We start from the raw sequence: 22196 nt of genomic DNA, 5'->3' as shown, positions 1-22196 counted from the left end.
GCTCCAAACTTTAGTGGTATGTGTGCGTAGAAAGAAAAGAAATTGTAACCATGTGCATCAAAAGGCAAGGAAATACAAAACATTCAATCTATGAAGTTTTCTTTGCAAGGCTTAGATACAAATGACCATTTGCAACAGTAGTAATAGGAGACAGCCTATAAGTCAGAAAATACTGTGATTTTGCTGTTTCCTACTACTATTGTTGTGAAAAAAATTTTTTTTATACTTGTGAGATTTGCATTGTGCAGCTGCTTTCCCTGCCATTAATGGAGGTAACTTATTTGTGAGTTTTGAAGACTAGGGATTTTTTGCGTAGCATCTCTGTGACTGAATACAAAGCATAAAAAGTAAACTGCAACCCATATTTATTTGAAAGGTTTCTCTGGAGACGGTTCTGTCCTTGACCATTTCAGAAAGCCATAGTGGCCAAGAAGAGCTGCGGCGTTATTCACTGGAGGAGCTGAAAGAACTGATGAACAAGCTGATGCTGATGTCAGGCAAAGTAGAACAAGGTGCAGAAGTGGAGAGGTTTTCTGAGGTCAGTTTCTAGTCTTACCTTTAAGTGTATTTTATTGTATATTGGCCTGCTGAGGAAGAAAGAGTGACTTTCAAGCACGTTGCATTTCCAGAGAACCTTAAAAGATAATGGAGACTAATAATTTCAAACATCTGTAATAAAGTTTGAAGCTGTTTTGCGTTCTCTGCTTATTGCTGAAATGTGTTAAGTCGGAGAGAGGATATTCCCTTGGAAACAAGATGTCTGTCTTCTGTCCTTAAACAAGCATGTCTGACTTTGAAATCAGGCTGGGTCATATAGACAGACTGAACCCCCATGCATGAAGCAGGCATAACATATAAGAGAAGCCATGTTGGATCAGGCCAGTGGACCATCCAGTACAACACTGTGTCACACAGTGGCCAAAACTCAGGTGCCATCAGAAGGTTAACTAACAGGGCCAGAACTCCAGAAGCCCTCCTACTGTTGCCCCCCCCCAAGTACCAAAAATATAGAGCAACACTGTCTCAGCCAGTGTTCCATCTATACCTTGAGGCTAATAGCCACTGTTTGATCTCCCTTCCATATGTTTATCCAATCCCCTCTTGAAGTGCCTATGCTTGTAGATACTACCACTTCCTGCGGCAGTAAATTTCACATGGAATTCCACATAGACCACACACTAGATTTGGTCTTTTGTGCCAGGCTTGATCTGAATAGCACAGTTGTTTGTGAACTGGTGCCATGGTCAGACCATTTCATTGTAAGGGTATGTTTGGGGGTGGCCGTTCCCCCTGTGCAGGCAATAAGCATTTATGCTCTCCTGCAGAGACTAATGGATCCTGCTTTGCAGGATTTATCTGGACCTGCTGGCAGTTCACTGAATAAACTGACTGGGAACCAGAGCCTGGATTATGGCTTTTAAGTTTGGGTTAAAAATTCATTTCAGAATGGATTCAGGAAGTTTATTACGCTACCTGATGAAAGACAGGCATAGCATTACTTGGCACTCTACATTTACCCACAAACTACAAAAGCTTAATATTGAGGTGGACACTCTTTTCTTATGTGACGAATTACCGTATATATCTTAAGAACAATCCAAATAAGGATCATGAATACCAAAAAGTGTTCCCCTCACATTGTGTTATGGATCACGAATACCAAAATGTGTTCCCCTCACATTCCCCCGTTTGCTCTGCAGCCAATCTAGGTATACCCCAAAGACATGGGAAGATACCCCATTATTTTTTTACTTTAGACTCCCCATTCCATCATCATACTTTTACTTTGGCATGTTTAAATGCCTTCCCATCAACAGTTCTCTATGGTAGGTTTAGACAGATGCCTCTCCAAAATAGATTATGTCTGTGTGAATTAGGAGTCCTTGATTCTATATCCCATATTATTTTAGAATGTCCTGTCCTGGCCTCACACTGTAGACAATTTTTAGCTGAATATCTCCAACACAATGTATTTACTAAAAGGAAAATTCTATCCTACCTTTTAGAAGATGTTAATCCCCACATTACTACATGTGTTGCAAACTTCTTAGTAGAAGCCTGTAAAATTAAATCTAGGCATACTACTGTATTTTAATTGCTGGATGTCTACTCTTGATTAGTATTATTGGCTGCTATTTTAATTGATTGTTTATGTATTGTTCTTACTATATTTCAGGCCATTGTACCTACTTTTGATTGTGGATTATTATTGCTCTTATGCCAATAAAGGTCTGGACTGAACTGAGCTAACTGAGATTTGTAATAGAGGTCTTCAGGAAGCTCTCAGTCAGATTGCTCCCTCACACCCTCATGTCCTTGTGACTCCTTGGTATAATGAGGGTCTAAGAGATTTTAAAAGGTTGCTCATAAGGCTGGAGTGGAATTGGTGACTATAAGACAGAGAGGTCAAACTCATTTGTTATAAGGGCCAGATCTGGCATAAATGTCACTTTGTTGAGCTGGGCCATGTGTTCCATAAAAAGTGGGTTCCAAACCCACTTAATGATATTATTTTTTACTCAAAATACAAACATGCTTAAAACATTAACAGTCTTACAGTATTTCCTTAAAGTGTCTCTGTGATATGTACCCTCCCACTTCCACCGCCAGTTACTCATTAGCACTGGGACAGTATACAGCGACAAAATGCAAAAAAAGCCTCTGTCTGGCAATGAAGGTAATGACCAGTTGCTCGCAGGCCAAACAAGAGCTCTGGACAGTCCGGTTCTGGCTTACTGGCCATATGTTTAACACCCCCTGCATAGAGCCCAATTTGAAGACCTATGAGGTAGCAGTGAAAGCGGTGGAAAAAATATAATTTCACTACCTCCATTGTGTCTGCCACCTCACAATCCTGTTGAATTATTCTGACTGGTTCAGCAATTGACTATGCCTTTGGTGTGTCCTAAAATTGATACTGATTTCTAAAGTCTCTAATCTCCACCTGCAGTTGGCTGCTGAATTTGATAAAAGTAGCAGGATGGGGACTCTGCTTGCAGTGTCTGGTTCTTTTTGGGACTCTTTTGGCCTGCTCACCTTTGCAGATATTCATGTTTTAAAATTGGCTTGGTTAGCTGTCACCAAGGGAAGGGCCTTCTCAGTTGTGGCCCCTACCCTGTGAAATGCACTTTTGGATGACACCCCTGCCTACCAGATTTGTTTTGTTTTTGAAGGGTATGCAAGGTTGAATTGTTTATTGGCCTTTGGAGAATAACCATATGTTTGAGCTGTTTTAATAGGATTATGATGATAGCCACATTTTAATAATCTAATTTTTTAACGTTAGTATTTTATATTTATTTTTATGTTGTTTTACCTTATTGGTTTTAATGTTGTAAGTCACTGAAAGACCCTTTTGGGTAAGCAGTAAGTTTTTAAAAATCAAAGATTTAAACTGAAATGATTGAAAACTCAAAGTCTACAGCCCCTATATGCTTGCTGACTCAAGGAGACAAACCTTTTGCCAGAGAGGGGGAGACCAAGAAAGGAAAAAGTAACAGTTATAATATTTTGTCACTACCTGTCATCCTTGGTTTTGTTTTCCCTGAAAAATAGACAGAAAAGTTGAATGAATGTGATGACATTTTGTCCTATTGCTAAAGCTGATTCCTGGAAAAGAACTGTTCTGTCCCTTCAGTGTAATGCAGAGTTGAAAAGGATCCTTGTCTGCAAAGCTGTTGAACCATAAGGCATGAGTACAGACTCCTAGTTTTGTGTGTGTTTATTGACAATGGTATAATTCCACAACCATTTTGTGTTTTGCATCACTTGTGTTATAGCATTTGTTTACTAGAACTATTTTTTCTTTTTTTTTTGCATACAGATATTTTCTAGTGTTCAGAGACTAGCACTGTCCTTCATAAGACTTTACTCTGCTGGCAATATGCTCTTCCGATCTTGGATCACTCAGATATACTGCTCACCCAACAGCGAGTTCTGTATTGTCATGGACTTCAATTTGAAATTTATACGAGACTTTTTGGGAAGTGGAAAAGTAATAGATGTTCTTCCAGCCTTATGTAGAAAGATGGAGAGCTTCCTGGAGAGGTGGGAGTGTTTCATGGCTGAAAAGCGATCACAGTATTTCTACTTAAATTATTACATGGCTGAGCAGCTTGTTTACTTGTGCAGAGAGCTTGGCTCAAAATGTCCCAGTGAAGCAGCCTTACTGATGCTTTCATTCATAAAGCACAACTGCAGCAAACAGAATGTCCAAGACGTCTCCAGACACCTGATGTCCAGAAAGTCAGAGAACAGTCTTGATGATCTCTTTGGTTTAATGGTAACAGAGAAAGAGCTGACTGAACAACTGGAAGATATCTGGGAATCCTACATGAAGAGCATGAGTTCTTTTGTTCCAGGCTGCTTGGACATTGATACACTTGGCGATTACCTGGACTGTCTAGCAGGTATGGAGAACAGGAGAGTTTTGCGAACATTCCCACCAGGCCTTCATAGTGACAGGCCCAATCTCATCCTCTGTCCTCGCTCTGAAGTGTTGGCTTCAGCCTTGGCCATCTACATGGTTAGTCCTGAGGAGATGCCACCTTCCTATGATGAGGTCTTGCTCTGTACACCACAGACCAGCTATGAGCAAGTGGCATTGTTTCTGAGGAGATGCCTCGCTCTGGGCTGCAGAGAGAAGAAGATTTATACTATACTGTATGCAGACGAGTTGAGCTATGATGTTGGCTACAGATTTGAGGAACTGTTCCGAAACCTTCACTTGAAACACCAGGATGAATATCGACTGGTGATCCTGTGTAACTGTGAGAGAGAGCACTGCTATGTCCCTGCTGCCTTCAGTCAGTTCAAAGTTCACATGATCCCTCAGCAGCCCTTGAAGAATGTTCAAAGATATCTTGGGAATCATTACAAAACTATGCAGTCTGCACATTCATCAGCTTCTATCTTCAAGGATGAAATGTGTGTTGGGATTGTATCCTCCACAAGAGCTGGAGTGGGTGAGAGAAACATTTTCAAATAATTTCCAAAGATTTAAAGGCTTGGTGTACACAAGCAGCACAATTAGTTGGTAGAGTACTCTGTATCACTTCAGAGCTAGAAATGGTTAGAGCACTGGATAGGGGGATTCAGGAGACCTAAAGTCAAAATCCATGTTCAGTCATGAAGCTCACTAGCCCAAAGTTGTTCAGTCCTATACTCTGAACCTAACATCCTTTAGAGGGTTGTTAGTGTGGAGGAGAGGGAGGAGAATCACGTATACTGTCCTTGGAGGGAGGGTGGAATAAAAATGTGGTGAAAAAGTGCAGGGAAGACATTTCATTTTTATTGCTCCAGCATGTTAAAACATTCTGCAAATACAACACTAGCACATCATATTCTATTCCTAGCCCTTTACATGCTGTGTTAGTTTTCCATTTAAATGAAATGAAGACAGGAGGGCTTTGAAAAATGTAATCTCTGAACTGCAGTTCAAAGTTCTACTACCTCAGCACTTTGCCATCATATTACCATTATTCTGTGTGTGTGTAGACTTGGGCCTAAAACTTGGTATTTGAAAGATCAGTGCCCAATATATGTAATCAGTAGGTCCTTTCAAGTTATTGAGATGACACACAAGTTTTTAATTTTCTTGATATCACTGGTTACAAGTGTTGAAGTTCATGACAGGAGAGTCTGTGTTTCAGTGCTAGAGCATCTACTTTGCATGCAGAAGATCCCAGGGTCAATCCCTGAGATCTCCAGTTAAAAAGATCGGGTAGTAGGTGATGTGAAAAGCCTTTACCTTCGATTCTGGAAAGCACCTGCCTGTTAGAGTAGGCAGTGCTAAACTTGTTGACCAGGAGTCTGATTCAACATATGGCAGTATTTTTGAATGTGACCTCTTTAATTATGCAACAAACTAGGGTACTTAATTGCCCAGTATTTTTTTCAGTAACAAAGCTGAATTTACTGTTTTGGAATGACGCATGTACAGTTGATAAGCTTCAGAATCTGATTCATCTTTCACTTTATATGAAGATCTATTTAAAATAAGGATCATTAAAACTTCGCCATAGTTTTGTAATACCTACAGGAAGCCAGGACTGTGAGCTGATCATGCTACTGCTGTATTCTTCCATGAATGCATTCCTCTGTGTGTGCATGGGCAGGGTTTTAGCATCCAGATTTTGTGGTTTCCTTTCTAATAATCTGATCTTGATTTATTTGATAAAAAATGTCCCCTCTGGAGCACTTCAGAGCTTTCTGTTTATCCCCATTAGGTGTTGCCAGATACTAATGATCTTCATCGTGGTCTCTGTGCAGTCCCACACATGGGTTTCAGTCTAGAATCGAACCCAACCTCGGAGAATTTAAAGCTAGCCTATGCGTTATTTTTGGCGTGCATTCCCTCTCAATCTGGGGAGCAGGCATCCACTGCACATGCCTGGAGCGAGGGGGAGGTGCTCCACCCACCCAGTTTCTTTCTAACCGCTGCTTGGGATAGTCCCACCTCGTTGCGTCTCCTCAGCTTCGTCTAGCCTTCTCAACCTTGCTTTGCCTTCACTAAAATCGTGCTGCTATGTCTTCTTCTTCGACTGGTATAGTAAAAAAAAAAATTATCTTCGGCTATCACTCCGTCTTCCCCCCGGGCATCTGGAAGGGAAGGATTCCAAAACGACTTTCAAAAAGTGTACCTGGTGTGGGACCAAAATTCCTTCAACAGACGGGACACTCTTTGTGCTTATTGTGTTTGGGGGAGGCCCACAGAACCGATACCTGTGTCCATTGTAGCCAGTTCGGGAAGCAGGCCAGAAAGAATCGTGCTGCTAGGCTAAAGAGCCATCTCTTAGAGTCTTCGCTGCAGCCTGTGATGTCTTATGCGTCTGGGTCCCAAAACTCGCCACCTTCCCTAACTCTGCATAGGGACGTGGTTAAACCGGCAGCTTCCGTGGCACAGCTTTCAGTAAGCCTAAGTCCGGGAAACACACCAAAAAGTCAGATGACTCCAAGAAAAAAACACCGCTTGGAATCTTTGTGGAAACGACACTCAGAGTCGATATCTTCGAAATCTACATTGAAGACGGATTGTCACTTGGACCTGAGACCCCCGGACCATACCATGACCTCGCATCCGGCGACCTCCACCTCAGTCTTGATATCGACGGCCCCGACTGTTCCAGCTGAACTCTCGATCCCTATTGATGTCATTACCGACGAAGTCATCCGCATCCGATCTAGGTCCCTGTCTATCTATGAGTCCCTGCCCGAGGACATCATTGCCATGGAGTCTTTGGACTGGTCACCTCGTCTACGAGCTCAACGAGCCAATCTACTTTGGGTGCATATGTTCCGTGAGGTGACGGTACCCCGTACCTTCAAGGATTCCGCTGTCTCCCCACTCCATCGGGAGTCCCCAACTCAACGGTACATTGAATGGTCTCCAAGTCCGCAAAGGGATTGCTATTATTATAGCCCGTCTAGATCCAGATCGCCGTTCCCAAGTCAATGCCATTACAGACCTAGGTCACCATCTCTGGAACATCGACCTCGGTACCGTGAGGAATTCCACCAACCTCGGTACCGTGAGGAAGCTCATTGACACAGGCACCATGAACCTCGGAACCATGAAGATACATACCGTCCTCAGTACCATGAGTCTTACTATCGACCCTGACATTTCAACCAGGAACTGAAACAACCATCACCGGCTCCTTCAACATCTGCTTTTTTTGCTCCATTGAAACAGCAAACATTACACCTGCCCAACCTACTCTCCCAAGTAAGGCTTTGCCATTGTCTACCAGATCTCCACATGACTGCCTTACGACTCCCATCAATGCCCCCGTGGATTCGGAAGTTAAGCACTCAGAGTCTTCGCAATCAATATCTTCACCAACATCACCTACGTCGGAGATTACCAAACCGACCGACCTCTCACCATCTGAGGGATCCAAGGCATACCTAGATCTGCTTACCAACATGGCAAATGCCCTCAATATAAAACTCACCACTGACCTACCGAGGGTATCCAATGTGGTCCATGACCTGATCCATGCAGACTTACCTGCAGGGTCATTTTTACCAATGCTTCCTGTTCACCTGGAAGGCTTAAAGTAGGCTTGGGAGAAGCCTGCATCAGTACCACCTACGTCCAAGAGGATTGAATCCTTACATAAGATACATGCACCGGATTCAAAATTTTTATTTAATCACCCTGCACCCAATTCTATAATTGTGCACTCCTTTGCAAAATCAAAGCAAACACGTCACCCAGTCCCACCTGAGAAGGAAGGAAAGAACCTGGACACCTTGGGAAGAAAACTTTACTCCCTCTTGACTGCCACTTCAAAGATCCATAATTATTTGGCATACTTCTCAGCGTATACCTTCAATTTAACGTCTCAACTCACTATACTGGTTCCGTCCTTAACTGACTCTGCACAGAAGCAAGCATCACAATTCTGTAAGAGCTTTCTTTCCCGAGTAAGCAAACAACAGATCAACTCGGGCCGCCACGCTGTTGCTTGTTCTTCCAGAACTATGGCCACCTCCATCGCTTTACGCCGGAACGCCTGGCTCTGCTCTTCATCACTGCAACTGGACATTAAATTCAAAATTGAAGATCTTCCCTTCGATGGCCAAGGCCTCTTTAATGCGACTACTGATGACATCTTGACTACAGTCAATGACAGTAGAAAAAGGGTTGGAGACTAGGAGTCAGTCAACACCAGCCTTAACCCAATAGACAAAGAGTTTGGAAACCATCGTTTTACAAATGTCCCCACTCACCTAGACAAGCTGACTACTGAAAGCGCAAAGCTCCACCAGCTAAACAACCGTTCCATCAACGACCACGACCACAGGCTACTAAAAAGACGACTCCTGTTTCAAAACAGTCTCTTTGTCTTTGTGACACCATCTCCATATCAACTGCAGCATCTACTAAATCCTACAAGACTGCTTCCATTTTACCCCATGTGGGAATCTATAACATCGGATTCTTGGGTTCTAAAAATCATCCAAAGGGGCTACACAATAGAGTTCGATTCGCCCCCGAGGCTCCATCGCTTCATTCGCTCCCCTCCATCCCTGCCCCTTCAGGAAGAGATCACCTTACTAACCAAGGCAGCCATAGAACCAGTTCCACCACAATACCATCGCACGGGGTTCTATTCTCGGTACTTCCTGGTCCCAAAGAAAGATGGGGGGCAGTGCCCAATACTGGACCTCTGCAAGCTCAACTGCTGTATCCAGTACAAAAAGTCCCGCATGATTAACCTGCAGTCTGTTCTCCCATTGATCCCAAAAGATGCCTGGATGGCATTAATAGACCTTCAAGACGCCTACTTCCATCTTACCATCAGTCATCATCACAGAAGATTCTTGAGGTTTGCTGTTGGGAACCACCATTACCAGTTCCGCGCCCTTCCTTTCAGTCTATCGACCGCACCAAGACTCTTCACGAAGTGTATGGCAGTGGTGGCGGCAACACTTCACCAACAAAAAATTTCCATATATCCCTACATAGACGATTGGCTGATTGTGGCACAATCTCCAGAGCAACTTCAACAGGATATCTCCACCACTCTATCCCTTCTGTCTTCACTAGGCCTTCAAGTCAACATTACGAAGTCCAATCTTACTCCAACACAGGACATCCAATTCATAGGCGCATGCCTATCAACGATATCCCACAAGGCCTATCTCCCTGCAGACAGGCTTCATCACATTCAGTCCCTGGCTGCTACCATCATATCCCATCCTACCCAGACAGCTTTCATTTTTCAACGCATGCTGGGACTTATGGCTGCCACGACCTCTGTCCTATGCTTCGCGAGACTCTGCTTGCAACCTCTACAATTATGGTTCGTACAGACATTCCATCCGCATCGACAACACCAAATGACTTTACTCACCGTTCCACACCACATTCTTCCAGTGCTAGAATGGTGGACTCTGAAACGTCATCTTCTGGCGGAAATGCCATTCATAAGATTGCCCCCGTCAGCCGTTGTCGTGACAGATGCCTCGAGGTGGGGTTGGGGAGCCCACTTCAGTATGCTAATGGTACAAGGGGAATGGACGACTTACGAAAAATCCTTCCATATCAACTGCCTGGAACTATTGGCGGTCCACAGAGTGCTCAAGTCCTTCCTACCATCTCTTCATGGTCTGCACATCCAGGTCACCTCAGACAACGTGGCAACTGTGTTTTATATCAACCGTCAAGGGGGCACTGCATCTGTTCGCCTATGCAAATGACCTCTAGCCCTTTGGCATTGGAGCATTGCTCACAACATATTCCTAACAACCGTACACCTACCAAGAATTCAAAATACCCAAGCCAATGCGGTAAGTCGCCACCTTGTGAACGACCACGAATGGACCCTTAACCGCTACTACCTCCAACCAGTTTTCAGGACCAATGCCCAATGCCCACACTTCTACACTCGCGGCCCTCCATCAGCGCAGCCTGCGGGAGATGCCTTCCTCCATCAGTGGTTGGGACCACTACACTGTTTCCACCTATTCCAATGATAACAAGAACACTTCAGAAAATCAGGTTGGATCGGACCAACTGCATCCTTATCACCCCCTGGTGGCCTCGCCAGCCATGGTTCACCACACTCCTCCTTCTCTCCAACAGTGTGTTCCATCGCTTTCCTCAAGCATGGGACCTCATTTCTCAACAAGCCGGCAAGGTCCTACATCACAATCCGGGAATTCTACGACTGACTGCCTGGAGAATCAATTTCTAGAATTCCCCGCAGAAGTCGCATGTTCTTTTAAACGCCAGAAAGTCTTATTCTCAAAAGTGGAACCGCTTTACGGAGTATGCTGTTCAACACAACTTCCTTCCTTCATCTTCCTTTATAGCTCAAATCCTGTCTTACACCTTGTCTCTCTCAAACTCTGGCCTAGCCTACTCCTCTGTAAAGGTTCATCTGGCCCGTATTTCAGCCCTTCATCCACATATTGGAGGACGCACTGTTTTCTCTCATTCTGCTACAAAAGCCTTCCTTAAGGGCATTCTACATCTTCAACCTCCAATTCAGCAACTGCAGCCTTCATGGAGTTTATCTCTTGTTCTGAGCCAACTAATGAAACCTCCTTTTGAGCCAATGGCATCCATTCCACTGCATCTTTTGTCTTGGAAGATAGCACTGCTAGTAGCACTCACATCTGGCAGGAGAGCCAGCGATGTTTGTGCTTTTCGGACAGATCCCCCATACACTGTCTTCCACCATGACAGAGTGATTCTACGTCCTGACCCTACTTTCCTACCGAAAATCGTCTCACCTTACCATCTGGGAAGGTAAACCACTCTACCCTCCTTTTTTCAAAAACCTAGTGATGCGGGGCAACGGATCCTATACAATCACAATCTTAATATTGAAAGGACATGTTCCTTCCGTAAAGACCCTAGACTTTTTGTGGCTTACAAAACGCACAAGCAGGGACACAAAATCTCAACTCGGAGGTTTTCAAAGTGGGTTGTAGCTGCAATTACTTTATGCTACCAATTGGCCAAACAACCCATACCTCAACACTTGGGAGCTCATTCCACTTGAGCCGTCTCCACGTCATCAGCCTTCTGTAGGGGTGTATCGATGGAGGACATCTGTGCCGCTGCAGTTTGGTCTTCTCCATCTACGTTCGCCACGCACTATGCCCTAGACATTCGTGCTCGGTGTGACGTGTCCTTCGGACAGGCTGTACTTCATTCCATCTTTGACTGATACCAATTGCATGCTCTGTGAGTACTGTATCTTTTGTTACTTTTATGCATGATTAACATGTATTATTCTATTACAGCACCAGCACCCGCCTCCATGCACTTCAGCTTACCAGTCACCCATGTGTGGGACTGCACAGAGACCACGATGAAGATAAACAGGTTGCTTACCTGTAACTGATGATCTTTGAGTGGTCATCTGTGCAGTCACACACGCCCGTCCAGCCTACCCCACTGCTGTTTTTTTCTTTTATCTACCAACAAACTTCTCTGCACAGCGGCTAGAAGAAACTGGGTGGGTGGAGCGCCTCCCCCTCGCTCCAGGCATGCATAGTGGATGCCTGCTCCCCAGATCGAGAGGGAATGCGCGCCAAAAATAACGCATAGGCTAGGTTTAAATTCTCCGAGGTTGGGTTCGATTCCAGACGGAAACCCATGTGTATGACTGCACAGATGACCACTCGAAGATCATCAGTTACAGGTAAGCAACCTGGTTTTTTTAATGCTTTTCTGCAATAGACTTTGTTATCTGTTCTGGTTTGAAGTAATACGGAGATTGGTTAAGGAATTTGCATTCTGTTTTGAGGAACTTGCATGCTATTTTGAGAAACATTAAGGAATTCTAAAAAGGGGGAGGGGGACCCTTATGGAGATTGTATAAAAATGGTTTGCTTCTGTAGCCCAGAAGAATCCTTTTGTAGTGGTCACAGAATTTCTGGGAAGAGAACTGAATTTCTGTACACAAGAATGCCTCTTTAGTATTTTACTTATTTTGTTGTTTTTTTTAATTTCTGTGGTATTCCTTGTATACTGGCTGTGTGTGTATGCAAATGCTATACTCAGCAAGGAATGCAAAACTCAGCAAGGAAGTATTGAGGTTCAGATGTGTTATAAGTAAATCTGTTCACTGCTGATATACCAGCTCTCAATGATAATCCTATGCTGCTGTAAGGAATGCTGCGGGAGGTGCTGAGTCTTCCACTGCAGAATCCAGAATGGAGATTTAACCATTGACAGTTCCATGGAGCTGGTGCAACTGGTAACAGCAGTGACTGGCGCATCCTGGAATAAATCCAGGGGAAATAACTGATGTGGAAATATCTTTCAATGTAGACTAAACTGTATCTCATCTGTTGTTTTTGCTGATCAGGAATCCAGAACCTTTTGCCCTTAGTTTATAACCTATCTGATGTGGTATGTAATATCTGTTCTTCTGCCTGTTAATGAATATGCTGTTGTTATTAATAACAGGAAAATCTCTCTATATAAAGAGACTTCATGAGAAACTGAAGGTAAAACTTCATGATGATAAAGTGCCATTAAAAACTATTCGACTGATAGACTCCCATGTTGATGAAGGCAAAGTGCTGAAGGCTCTCCTCCCGTTCCTGAATCATCAGCATCAGAAGCAGCCTATGATATTTCATTTTGATATTACCTCTTCAGTGAGTATACTGCAGATCTGGCAGAAAGCGTTCTGATAGTCAAAAATATCCCTCCCTGCCTCATCACAGGCAGTGGCATAATTCACCCAAGTTCCACCTTTGCAGCCTGGGGCTGGGGTAAGCTGAGGAGGGCTGTCCATTGACTTTGCACTGACTGCATGGCCTGGACCAGCTAGTAGCATCTTCCTGAGCCAGCCCAGAGGAGCGGGTCTCCGGCTGCCCCTCTTCTTTTAAAATGCGCTTTTGTGGCCAACTTGATCCCAGTTTTGCTGGCTTTCTGTCCTCCTCCCTTTGCATTTCGCTTGTGACAGGTTGTGAATCAGGACATGTTTGCTTGTTGTGATTCCCTTGAAGGTTCTTGGTGGTAGAGCCATTCAGTTCCATGCCCAGCTCTAGGGCTGCCAGCTGGCTCCCACCACCAGGTGGCAAGGGAGCCATGCAGCAGCTGGCTCACACATGGATCCCAGGGCTTGCCACTCCATGGTTTCATCCCCCCAGCAGGTAGGCTGGGGCGTGGAGCTATTGGACCACAAGCAGGTTGCCTGATGCTGGATCTGTCCTCACCCTGTGCCAGTTCTCGTCCAGATGTATTCAATAAAAGCTGTGGCCATAATTTTCCCAAACCAATGTCTTTGGGTGCTTCCTTGCTCAGCCTTGCTCCCTTATCACCTCTGCGCCCACAATAAACTGTTTCGTAAGTATACAAGTAAGAATGAGAGAGACTGATTAAATGAATACTTCCCGTTAAGTTGTTCTCTTTTTCTAGGTCCAATCTGGAATTCAAGAATTTCTGTTCAAGCTTTTAGTTTTACATTATCTGGGAGATACAGATGGGAAACTCTGGCTGCGGAAGCAATGCCATTTGTATGTTATAGAAATTCTTGAAACATCTCTGTCACCAGAAAAGCAAACAAGAGCTGTAAGTCAATGGGACTGTATAAGTATTAAGTACTTAAAGGTATCTGTTTGTATTAAATGCATACAATGTGCAAAGATGGCTGTATTAATTTACTGCCTAGAAAAATACCAATACATTTATAAATGCTTGCAGTAGTAATTGATAACTGGTTGTCTCAAACAGGAGGATGTTTTAGGCTTAGAATGAACAAACATATTTATAAATAGCTACTAACTGTATTTGATGGAGCAAGTACTCAGTCAATTTAATCTGATTTCAAGAGCCATGAACTGATTAGGTACTCTTTAGTTGATCATTTTAAGAAAATACAGAAATCTTTTGAAATGTTGAAATGCAACTTAATAGAGTTGTCACTCACTGTAAGGAGGTTGTATTGAATTGTCAGCCCTGCCAGCAGGTCAGAGTTAGAATCTTGTGGAAAAGTGATGCAGTGTCCTTGATTTTATAACCTCTTGTTCGTTTTTTTATAGATGCCTCCTGGATTAAAATACAACCTGCTTGATGTGTTCCCCAAAATAATGTGCAGGCCTCCCAAAGAAGTACTAGACATGGATACTAAGAGAAATTCATCCTATGGCTGCTCAGACCCAGGAATGGATGACAAAATTTTCAGTAGCGAGGCCTTTCAGAGACCATTTCAGTACTTAATAAGATCTAATAGAGGCGATAATCTTGATATGTTTCAGTATGAACCTGTCAGTGTTGAAGGCACTGCCGTACAATGTCTACAGTTGCTGCTGATACATTGTGGAGTAATAGATCCTTCATGGTCAGAACTGAGAAACTTTGCTTCGTTTCTAAATGTTCAGCTTAAAAATTGTGAAGCATCTGTATTTTGTAACCCTTGTTTTGTGCAAGACACTTTGCAAGGCTTCAAAAATTTTGTGGTCACCTTCATGATTTTGATGGCCAGGGATTTTGCAACACCTTCACTTAATATTTCTGACGAAAGCCCTGGAAGACAGTTCTTTGACATGGAAGGGGTCACTGAAGAAGATCTTGTTCCGTTCCGCATTCGGAAAAAGTGGGAGTCTGAGCCTCACCCTTACATTTTCTTCAATCATGACGGTATATCCATGACATTCCTTGGGTTTCATCTCCAGGCCAATGCTAATGGTGGGATTGATGCCATTAATCCCTTGAATGGCACTGTCATCAAAAGGAATGTTATGTCTGCTCAGCTGTACCAAGGATTGGTCCTTCAGAGAATTCCCTTCAATATTAATTTTGATGAACTGCCCAGAAGTGAGAAAATTGCAAAACTCTGCATGGTTTTAGGAATTGAATGGCCAATTGACCCTGATGAAACTTATGAGCTTACAACAGACAATATTCTAAAGATCCTGGCTATTGAGATGCGATTCAGATGTGGGATTCCTGTTGTCCTCATGGGAGAAACTGGCTGTGGAAAAACCAGGCTTATAAAATTTTTGTGTGAATTGCGTAGGTGCGGTGCTAATACCGAGAACATGACTCTCGTCAAAGTCCATGGAGGGACTACTGCAGATGCAATCTATAACAAAGTCAGGGAAGCTGAACAACTTGCTATTAAAAATAATTTGCTATTTGACACAATCTTATTTTTTGATGAAGCTAACACAACTGCAGCTGTCAACAGTATAAAGGAAATCCTATGTGATCACACAGTAGAGGGACAACCTTTGACCCACAGCTCAGGCTTGCAGATCATAGCTGCATGCAATCCTTATCGTAAGCACACTGAAAAAATGATTGAGCGCCTGGAATCAGCTGGCTTAGGCTATCATGTTAAAGCTGAGGACACTCAGGAAAAGCTTGGTTCCGTTCCTCTTAGGCAGCTTGTATACCGTGTCCATGCGCTGCCTCCTAGCATGACACCTCTTGTGTGGGATTTTGGGCAACTGAACAATGTTACTGAAAAATTATATATACAGCAGATTGTACAGAGACTTACTCACTCAATACAAATGTCTACAGCTGACATCAAGACAATAACAGAAGTGCTTTATAACTCTCAGATTTATATGAGAAAGCAGAGCAATAAATGTAGTTTTATCAGCCTCAGAGATGTGGAACGCTGTGTGGAAGTCTTCAAGTGGTTTCATAATCACAGTGATCTCCTAATCAAACACTTGACAAAGTATCTCGCAGATAAGAAAACAGATAAAAAATACATGAAGAGAAACGCAGTTATTTGGTCTTTGGTACTTTCAGTCGGTGTCTGTTACCATGCCTCCCTGGAAAAGAAGGAGAAATATCGAAGAGTCATCAGCAAAGTCCTTCCAGAGCCATATGACAATGAAAAGGAAATTCTTGAAGAAATCAACTTAATTCAGGACTTGTTCTTGAATGGTGTACCTCTGAGGGAAACAATAGCAAAGAACTTGGCACTGAAGGAAAATGTGTTCATGATGGTAATTTGCATAGAGCTTAAAATCCCTTTGTTTCTTATTGGGAAACCTGGCAGTTCCAAATCTCTTGCCAAAACTATTGTGGCTGATGCCATGCAAGGTCAGGCATCATATTCTGAGTTGTATAAGGAACTGAAACAGATCCATTTGGTGTCCTTTCAGTGCAGCCCACACTCTACTCCTGAGGGTATCATAAATACTTTCAAGCATTGCGCTCGCTTCCAAGAAGGGAAGAACCTGCAGGAGTATGTCTCTGTGGTAGTCTTAGATGAAATTGGCTTGGCTGAAGACTCTCCCAAAATGCCTCTGAAGACCCTTCACCCTCTCTTGGAAGATGGATGTGTTGATGATGATCCACACCCTCATAAAAAAGTTGGCTTTATTGGGATATCTAACTGGGCTCTGGATCCTGCCAAGATGAATCGGGGTATCTTTGTGTCCCGTGGAGACCCAAACAAAAAGGAGCTTATAAAAAGCGCACAGGGCATTTGCTCTTCGGAACGTGTCACTCTGCGTAAAATTGAACGTTATTTCCCCATCTTTGCAAATGCATATGAAGAAATTTGCAAGATCCAAAGTAAGGAGTTTTTTGGGCTGCGTGACTATTACAGCCTCATAAAAATGATTTTTGCTTTGACAAAAACATCTAAGAGAGACCCATCTGCCCATGACATAGCAGAGGCTGTTCTCCGTAACTTCAGCGGCAAAGAAGATGTTAAGGCCTTGGACATTTTTATGTCTAAGATCCCAGAGAAAGGGGATGTCATTTCTGAGGACATCAACACAATTGATCTAGTCAAACAAAACATTCACAATGATTTTCAGGATGGTGAATGCCGATACCTGCTAGTGTTAACACAGAATTATGCAGCACTGCAGATTCTCCAGCAAGCTTTTTTCAATGGTGAATCGCAACCAGAAATTATATTTGGTTCCAGCTTTCCAAAAGACCAGGAATATACTCAGATCTGCAGAAACATTAACCGAGTGAAGATCTGCATGGAGACAGGACAGATGGTGGTCCTTCTTAATTTGCAGAATCTGTATGAAAGTCTCTATGATGCCCTCAACCAGTATTACGTGCAGCTTGCTGGTCAAAAATATGTTGACTTGGGTTTGGGAACCCATCGAGTGAAGTGCAGAGTGCATCCCAAGTTCCGTTTGATTGTCATTGAAGAGAAGGAAGTGGTGTATAAACAGTTTCCCATTCCATTAATCAATAGACTTGAGAAACACTACCTCGATATCAATACTGTGTTGAACAAATTGCAAAGCGACATTGTGGAAGAACTGAAGAAATGGGTGAACAACTTCATAGCAGTGGATACAGAAAAACATTTTATGGGCCAACAAAAATACAGTCCTTCTGATGCCTTTGTTGGTTATCATCCCGATACCTGTGCCTCGGTTGTCGTGCAAGTGACAGAGAAACTGAAAAAGGATTGTCCTCCTGGGGAACTGATGCTAGAAATACAAAACCAGGCCATACTAGTCCTCTTGAATTGTGCAACCCCAGATTCTGTTGTTCGGCTTGATAATTCACAACTGGGGCCCTTTCAGGCTGATATTTTGTCTAGAACCTACTTTCAGCAACAGCAGCACATTTCTCTAGCAGATTTCCTCCATGCTTGCATTTCCACAGAGTCCAGGGGTGTCACAGTCTTCACTGAGGCAAGTTGCTAAAAAATTGTTTCCTTTTTAAAGATTCCGAGGTCTTATGAGATGGCATTAGGCTTACCCCTGGGACTGTAAGCGTGGGAACATCTCATAGCTTTAAAGAAGTGGATACGCACCCTGGTTACTAGAAGAGCTCTGAGTAATGCTTCCAACCATCACAGGCCTAGCTGCTGACACATCCTATGGTCTGGATAGGATTCAAACTCCTCAGGAGCCACATAAGGAACATGCAAATGAAGGGAGGGAGGGAAACAACACATGGTGGCAATAGATAATGTAAACTTCCGTCATCTAGGAACAGTATACAGGCATCTTCCTCCCTCCCCCAAGGAAATCCTGACACTGTGTTGTCCAATTCTAGTTTCAAAACCTTCTTTTTGCCTGATCTACCTATGGATATTAACAAACCGGGCAGGACTGAATGGCACTTGACGATTGCAGCCAGGTGGGATGCTTTCACTAAGTTTGTATTGTCTTAAGACTGGGGAGTTCACTTGAGCAAATAGGAAACTGAATCCCATCCAGACTGTGTCAGCAGCTTGGCCCGGTGATGACTGGAAGCATTACTCAGAGCTTTTCTAGTAACCAGAGTGAGCATCCAATGTGGTATCTTAGGCATGTCCAAGAGCCTGCATGCAACCAGTGTGTGCGGTAGGGAAAATATTTTTAATCAAAGAGTATACAGCAGAGGTCCCCAGTGTGATGCCCATGAGTCTCACTAACATCTTTCCTGTTGCCCAACAAGTATTTTTAGAAAGTATGTGGAGCCAGGTGGGGTTTATGTGTAGCAGGCCTTCTGATTGGCCATTGGATGTGTGATTGTGGGATTAAAATAGTATTCTTTCAGTGGCAGCTGCCACTACAGTGTTGGCTTTATTCACCATCTCACTCCTTTTTCCCAGTGTATCTTTGAAACTTACTCCTTCTGTCTTCAGCACTTGGGTTTTTTCTGTGTGTGAGTGTGTGTGTGAGCTCTGTCTCCCACAATGACCATTTTGTGGTTGTTCCCACCAGTGACAGAATTCCAAAGATGCCCACAGGCTCAAGAAGGTTGAGGATCCCTGGTATACATCTGCATGACTCCCATTGGTTTTAACAATGGCATGGCTTCAAGGGTGGGATGGGAGGCCTGCTGTTTCAGGGCCTGTGGAACTCCCTTCCAGTGTCCAAGTCAGACTTTCAAGATTTGGGCAACAACTTCCCTTTTCAGGAAGATACTTAAAATCTTTTAATTATGTTTGGTAAACAAACTTGCATTCTTCTTTACCATTTTAGATCACTACTTTCTCCAGGCTCCTGACAACAGCAGACATGGAAACTTTGAAGGCAGAACTACATTATGATATTGAGAGCATCAGAGTTTTGTCCTTACAGCAGTTTGACACAGAACATTCCTTTTTGAAAGAAATTCGGTGAGCTTCTGCCTTTCACTGTCCCAAGTTTTATAGGGCCAGCAGGGTAGAAAGAAGGGGTGGAAAGGAAGGATGGGGTTGCTGTGCTGTTTACCACTGGGGGGGGTGTTTTCCTTCTGAGGGTTGCTCTTTCTGCCTCATGCTGCAGGCAGGGCTGTGCTGAACATCTTGCATAGATTTTGGATGTATGTTTGGCCCTTGTACTCTCCTGTGCATGCATGTTTAGCAGTCCACCACCCTGCCAAAAACACAGTCTAACCTTATTTTGTCTCATGTACTGGTTTTTCTTCCAGGAATTTCCTTGATGCGACACCTGGAAATAAAATATTGATTATTCAGACTGACTTTGAAAATGGATCTCTCAGTGCCCAACTTGTCGCCTCAGCTAAGTATGTTTCATGCTAGGTGGCATGTATGGTGTGCTCTCTAGACCCATAATTCAAGCATTATTGAGCCTGTGGGGCGTACCTGAAGTGACCAGTACTTCAGATCATGTTTATAGGGGTCCAGCACATATTCTGGGCAAAAGTGGGGAGGGGTGCAAGCTTGGTTCATAGCTACAGGAATCCACTAATTTTACTAATTCTATGAGTTTTGGGCTGTGGAGAGATGAGCCTTATTGTTCTTAAAATAATGAAAGGGGAAAGTTGATTGAATGGAAGCTACTAATAATAAGTAGGGGATGAAGATGTTCTGTAATACTGCAACCCTTTCCCTTGCCTTACAGATACTCAGCTGTCAATGAAATCAACAAAACTGATTTGAATCAGGCCTCTGTTTTTGTGTGCTTCATCACTAAGCTGCCACGAGTTGAAGGAGGAAGCTCCTATGTGGGATTTCATGGAGGTAGGACTACCTGTAGAGAGGGCTGTAGAATAACGTTTCATTTTCCTGCTAGTCTGAAATCAATGCCATTATAAACCACCATGCTGCTCCATCTGTACCATCCACCATAGAAAATGTATTTGTTTCATAAACATTTCATATTGCTAATGTTCGGTATAGCAATAAAGAATGTCATCCAAGTATGAACATTCATTGTATTTATACTACACCTTCTGAACTGTTGCCTCTAGAAAAGATTACTGTCCTGCCCTGGCATGTTCCTGCTAGGTGATTCAGAAGGATATAATGGTCAGTGTTACCCAGTGTCACTGTAAAGTTCAGGAGAAACATCAGGGGCGTACTACCTCCTTCAGTAGACTAATATAGAATATCTGCCAGGGTGTCCAGGGTGGTATCTGTACCATGGCCAGGTCAGAATCCACACTGAATGAAGTCCAGAGTATCACTTTTACCCATGAGCACCTGGAGTGTTTCAGCCGCCACTTGTTCTGGTATTTTCTCTAGAAATGCTGAATTCAAAGCTGAATGGTACTTGTTTAAATCCAATCTGTTGAAAGGGTTTTTTTAAAAAAAAAGTCTAATCACAGTCTCTTCCAAAGCCAGAAGTACTGAGCCAGTAATCAAAGAGAGGTTTTATCATTGGCTTTCTTTCTGGAGCCATTTAATGACAAGACTAGAGAAAATGAAAGTCTGAATTACATGCATCTGTACTTCAAAATAAGAAGTTCAGTATGAAAAAAAAAAAACCCATTACTCAGTTTATGGCTTGGTGGGGAAGCCAAAGACAGTGTGAGGAAATGACAGTTTAAGACAGAGGGGCAGATGAACGTAGATTTGCCCTTGGGTGGCACTGAGATAGTGTTGCCAACTTGAGGGTAGGAAATTCTTAAAGACTGAGAGCCTGGGGAGGTTGCAGGAGAGGAGGGACCTTAGAGGAGTATAATGCCATAGACTCCATCCTCCTAAGGAGTCATTTCATCTAGAGTACCTAGGGCTGCCAACCCCTTGGTGAGACAAACAATGGGGAGAACCACAGAATGATTAGCAAATACACAATTACAGACCACAGTTGAAAAGATCCAAATTTAGCTATTTCCAAAATATATTTCAAAATATTTTTCAAAAACTTTTAAAATCGCCAGGTTCATTGAAAATTCATTCAAGTGGCAATCAATCCAAGTATTTCCTGTATGTTTAAACACTAATAAACTCACCCAATTCAATAAAGTGCTTGTACGATGTCTCCTCTGTTTCTAATAAATGGTGTCAATTCTGAAATCTTGTATGGGATGCCCCAGAACCACCTCCAATGTTACTCACTAGCTGGTCAGCACATTTCAGTCAGCCTTCCTCATGGAGGGGTGGATAGTTTTCTACAATTTTACAAGTTCCAAACCTACATACACAATATAGCAACACATAATATTCCAACAATATTTCCAAGTTTCCCACAACCCAAATGCTTACAAGTTTTCATAGCATGAACACTCACCATTTAAATACATTCACATACCATACCAAGCACAGATAATCTTCTATGGAGAAAAAAGCTCTGAATCCTAGTTACCACACCGGAACATTAAATGGCAAACTCTCTTATTAATCACACCTGTTGTTGCAATTAGAGACAAAACCAGTAATACACAGTGATATGCTGCTATTTAAAATTCACTTCCACTGTGCTCAATACAAAGTATGAGGACAAATTATTTATAAAAAGTAAGTCTGTGCAGTTATTAAGACCCTTGGGGGCCAAGGTGTCCAACCTGTATGTCCAGAAGGACTCCTCATGTAGAAGAGTTACACACTACAGATATTCCTGGA

At 43.0% G+C, this 22196-nt stretch overlaps 1 protein-coding gene across 1 annotated transcript in view; it reads left to right on the top strand.

Annotated features, from left to right (window-relative positions):
* The window catches only part of LOC132581012 (E3 ubiquitin-protein ligase RNF213-like), a 187598-nt gene that overhangs the window by 93186 nt on the left and 72216 nt on the right, over positions 1-22196 (top strand). The window contains exons 24-31 of the mRNA XM_060252031.1: positions 377-538; positions 3824-4964; positions 12935-13128; positions 13895-14047; positions 14518-18108; positions 19390-19526; positions 19820-19915; positions 20254-20372. Coding sequence (XP_060108014.1) covers positions 377-538; positions 3824-4964; positions 12935-13128; positions 13895-14047; positions 14518-18108; positions 19390-19526; positions 19820-19915; positions 20254-20372 — 5593 coding nt within the window. The remainder of the gene's footprint in view (positions 1-376; positions 539-3823; positions 4965-12934; positions 13129-13894; positions 14048-14517; positions 18109-19389; positions 19527-19819; positions 19916-20253; positions 20373-22196) is intronic.

The sequence above is a fragment of the Heteronotia binoei genome, chromosome 13 (assembly GCF_032191835.1).
Source record: "Heteronotia binoei isolate CCM8104 ecotype False Entrance Well chromosome 13, APGP_CSIRO_Hbin_v1, whole genome shotgun sequence".
Lineage (NCBI taxonomy): Eukaryota > Metazoa > Chordata > Lepidosauria > Squamata > Gekkonidae > Heteronotia > Heteronotia binoei.
The sequence above is the reverse complement of the archived record's forward strand: the minus strand, read 5'-3'. Positions and strand labels throughout refer to the sequence as shown.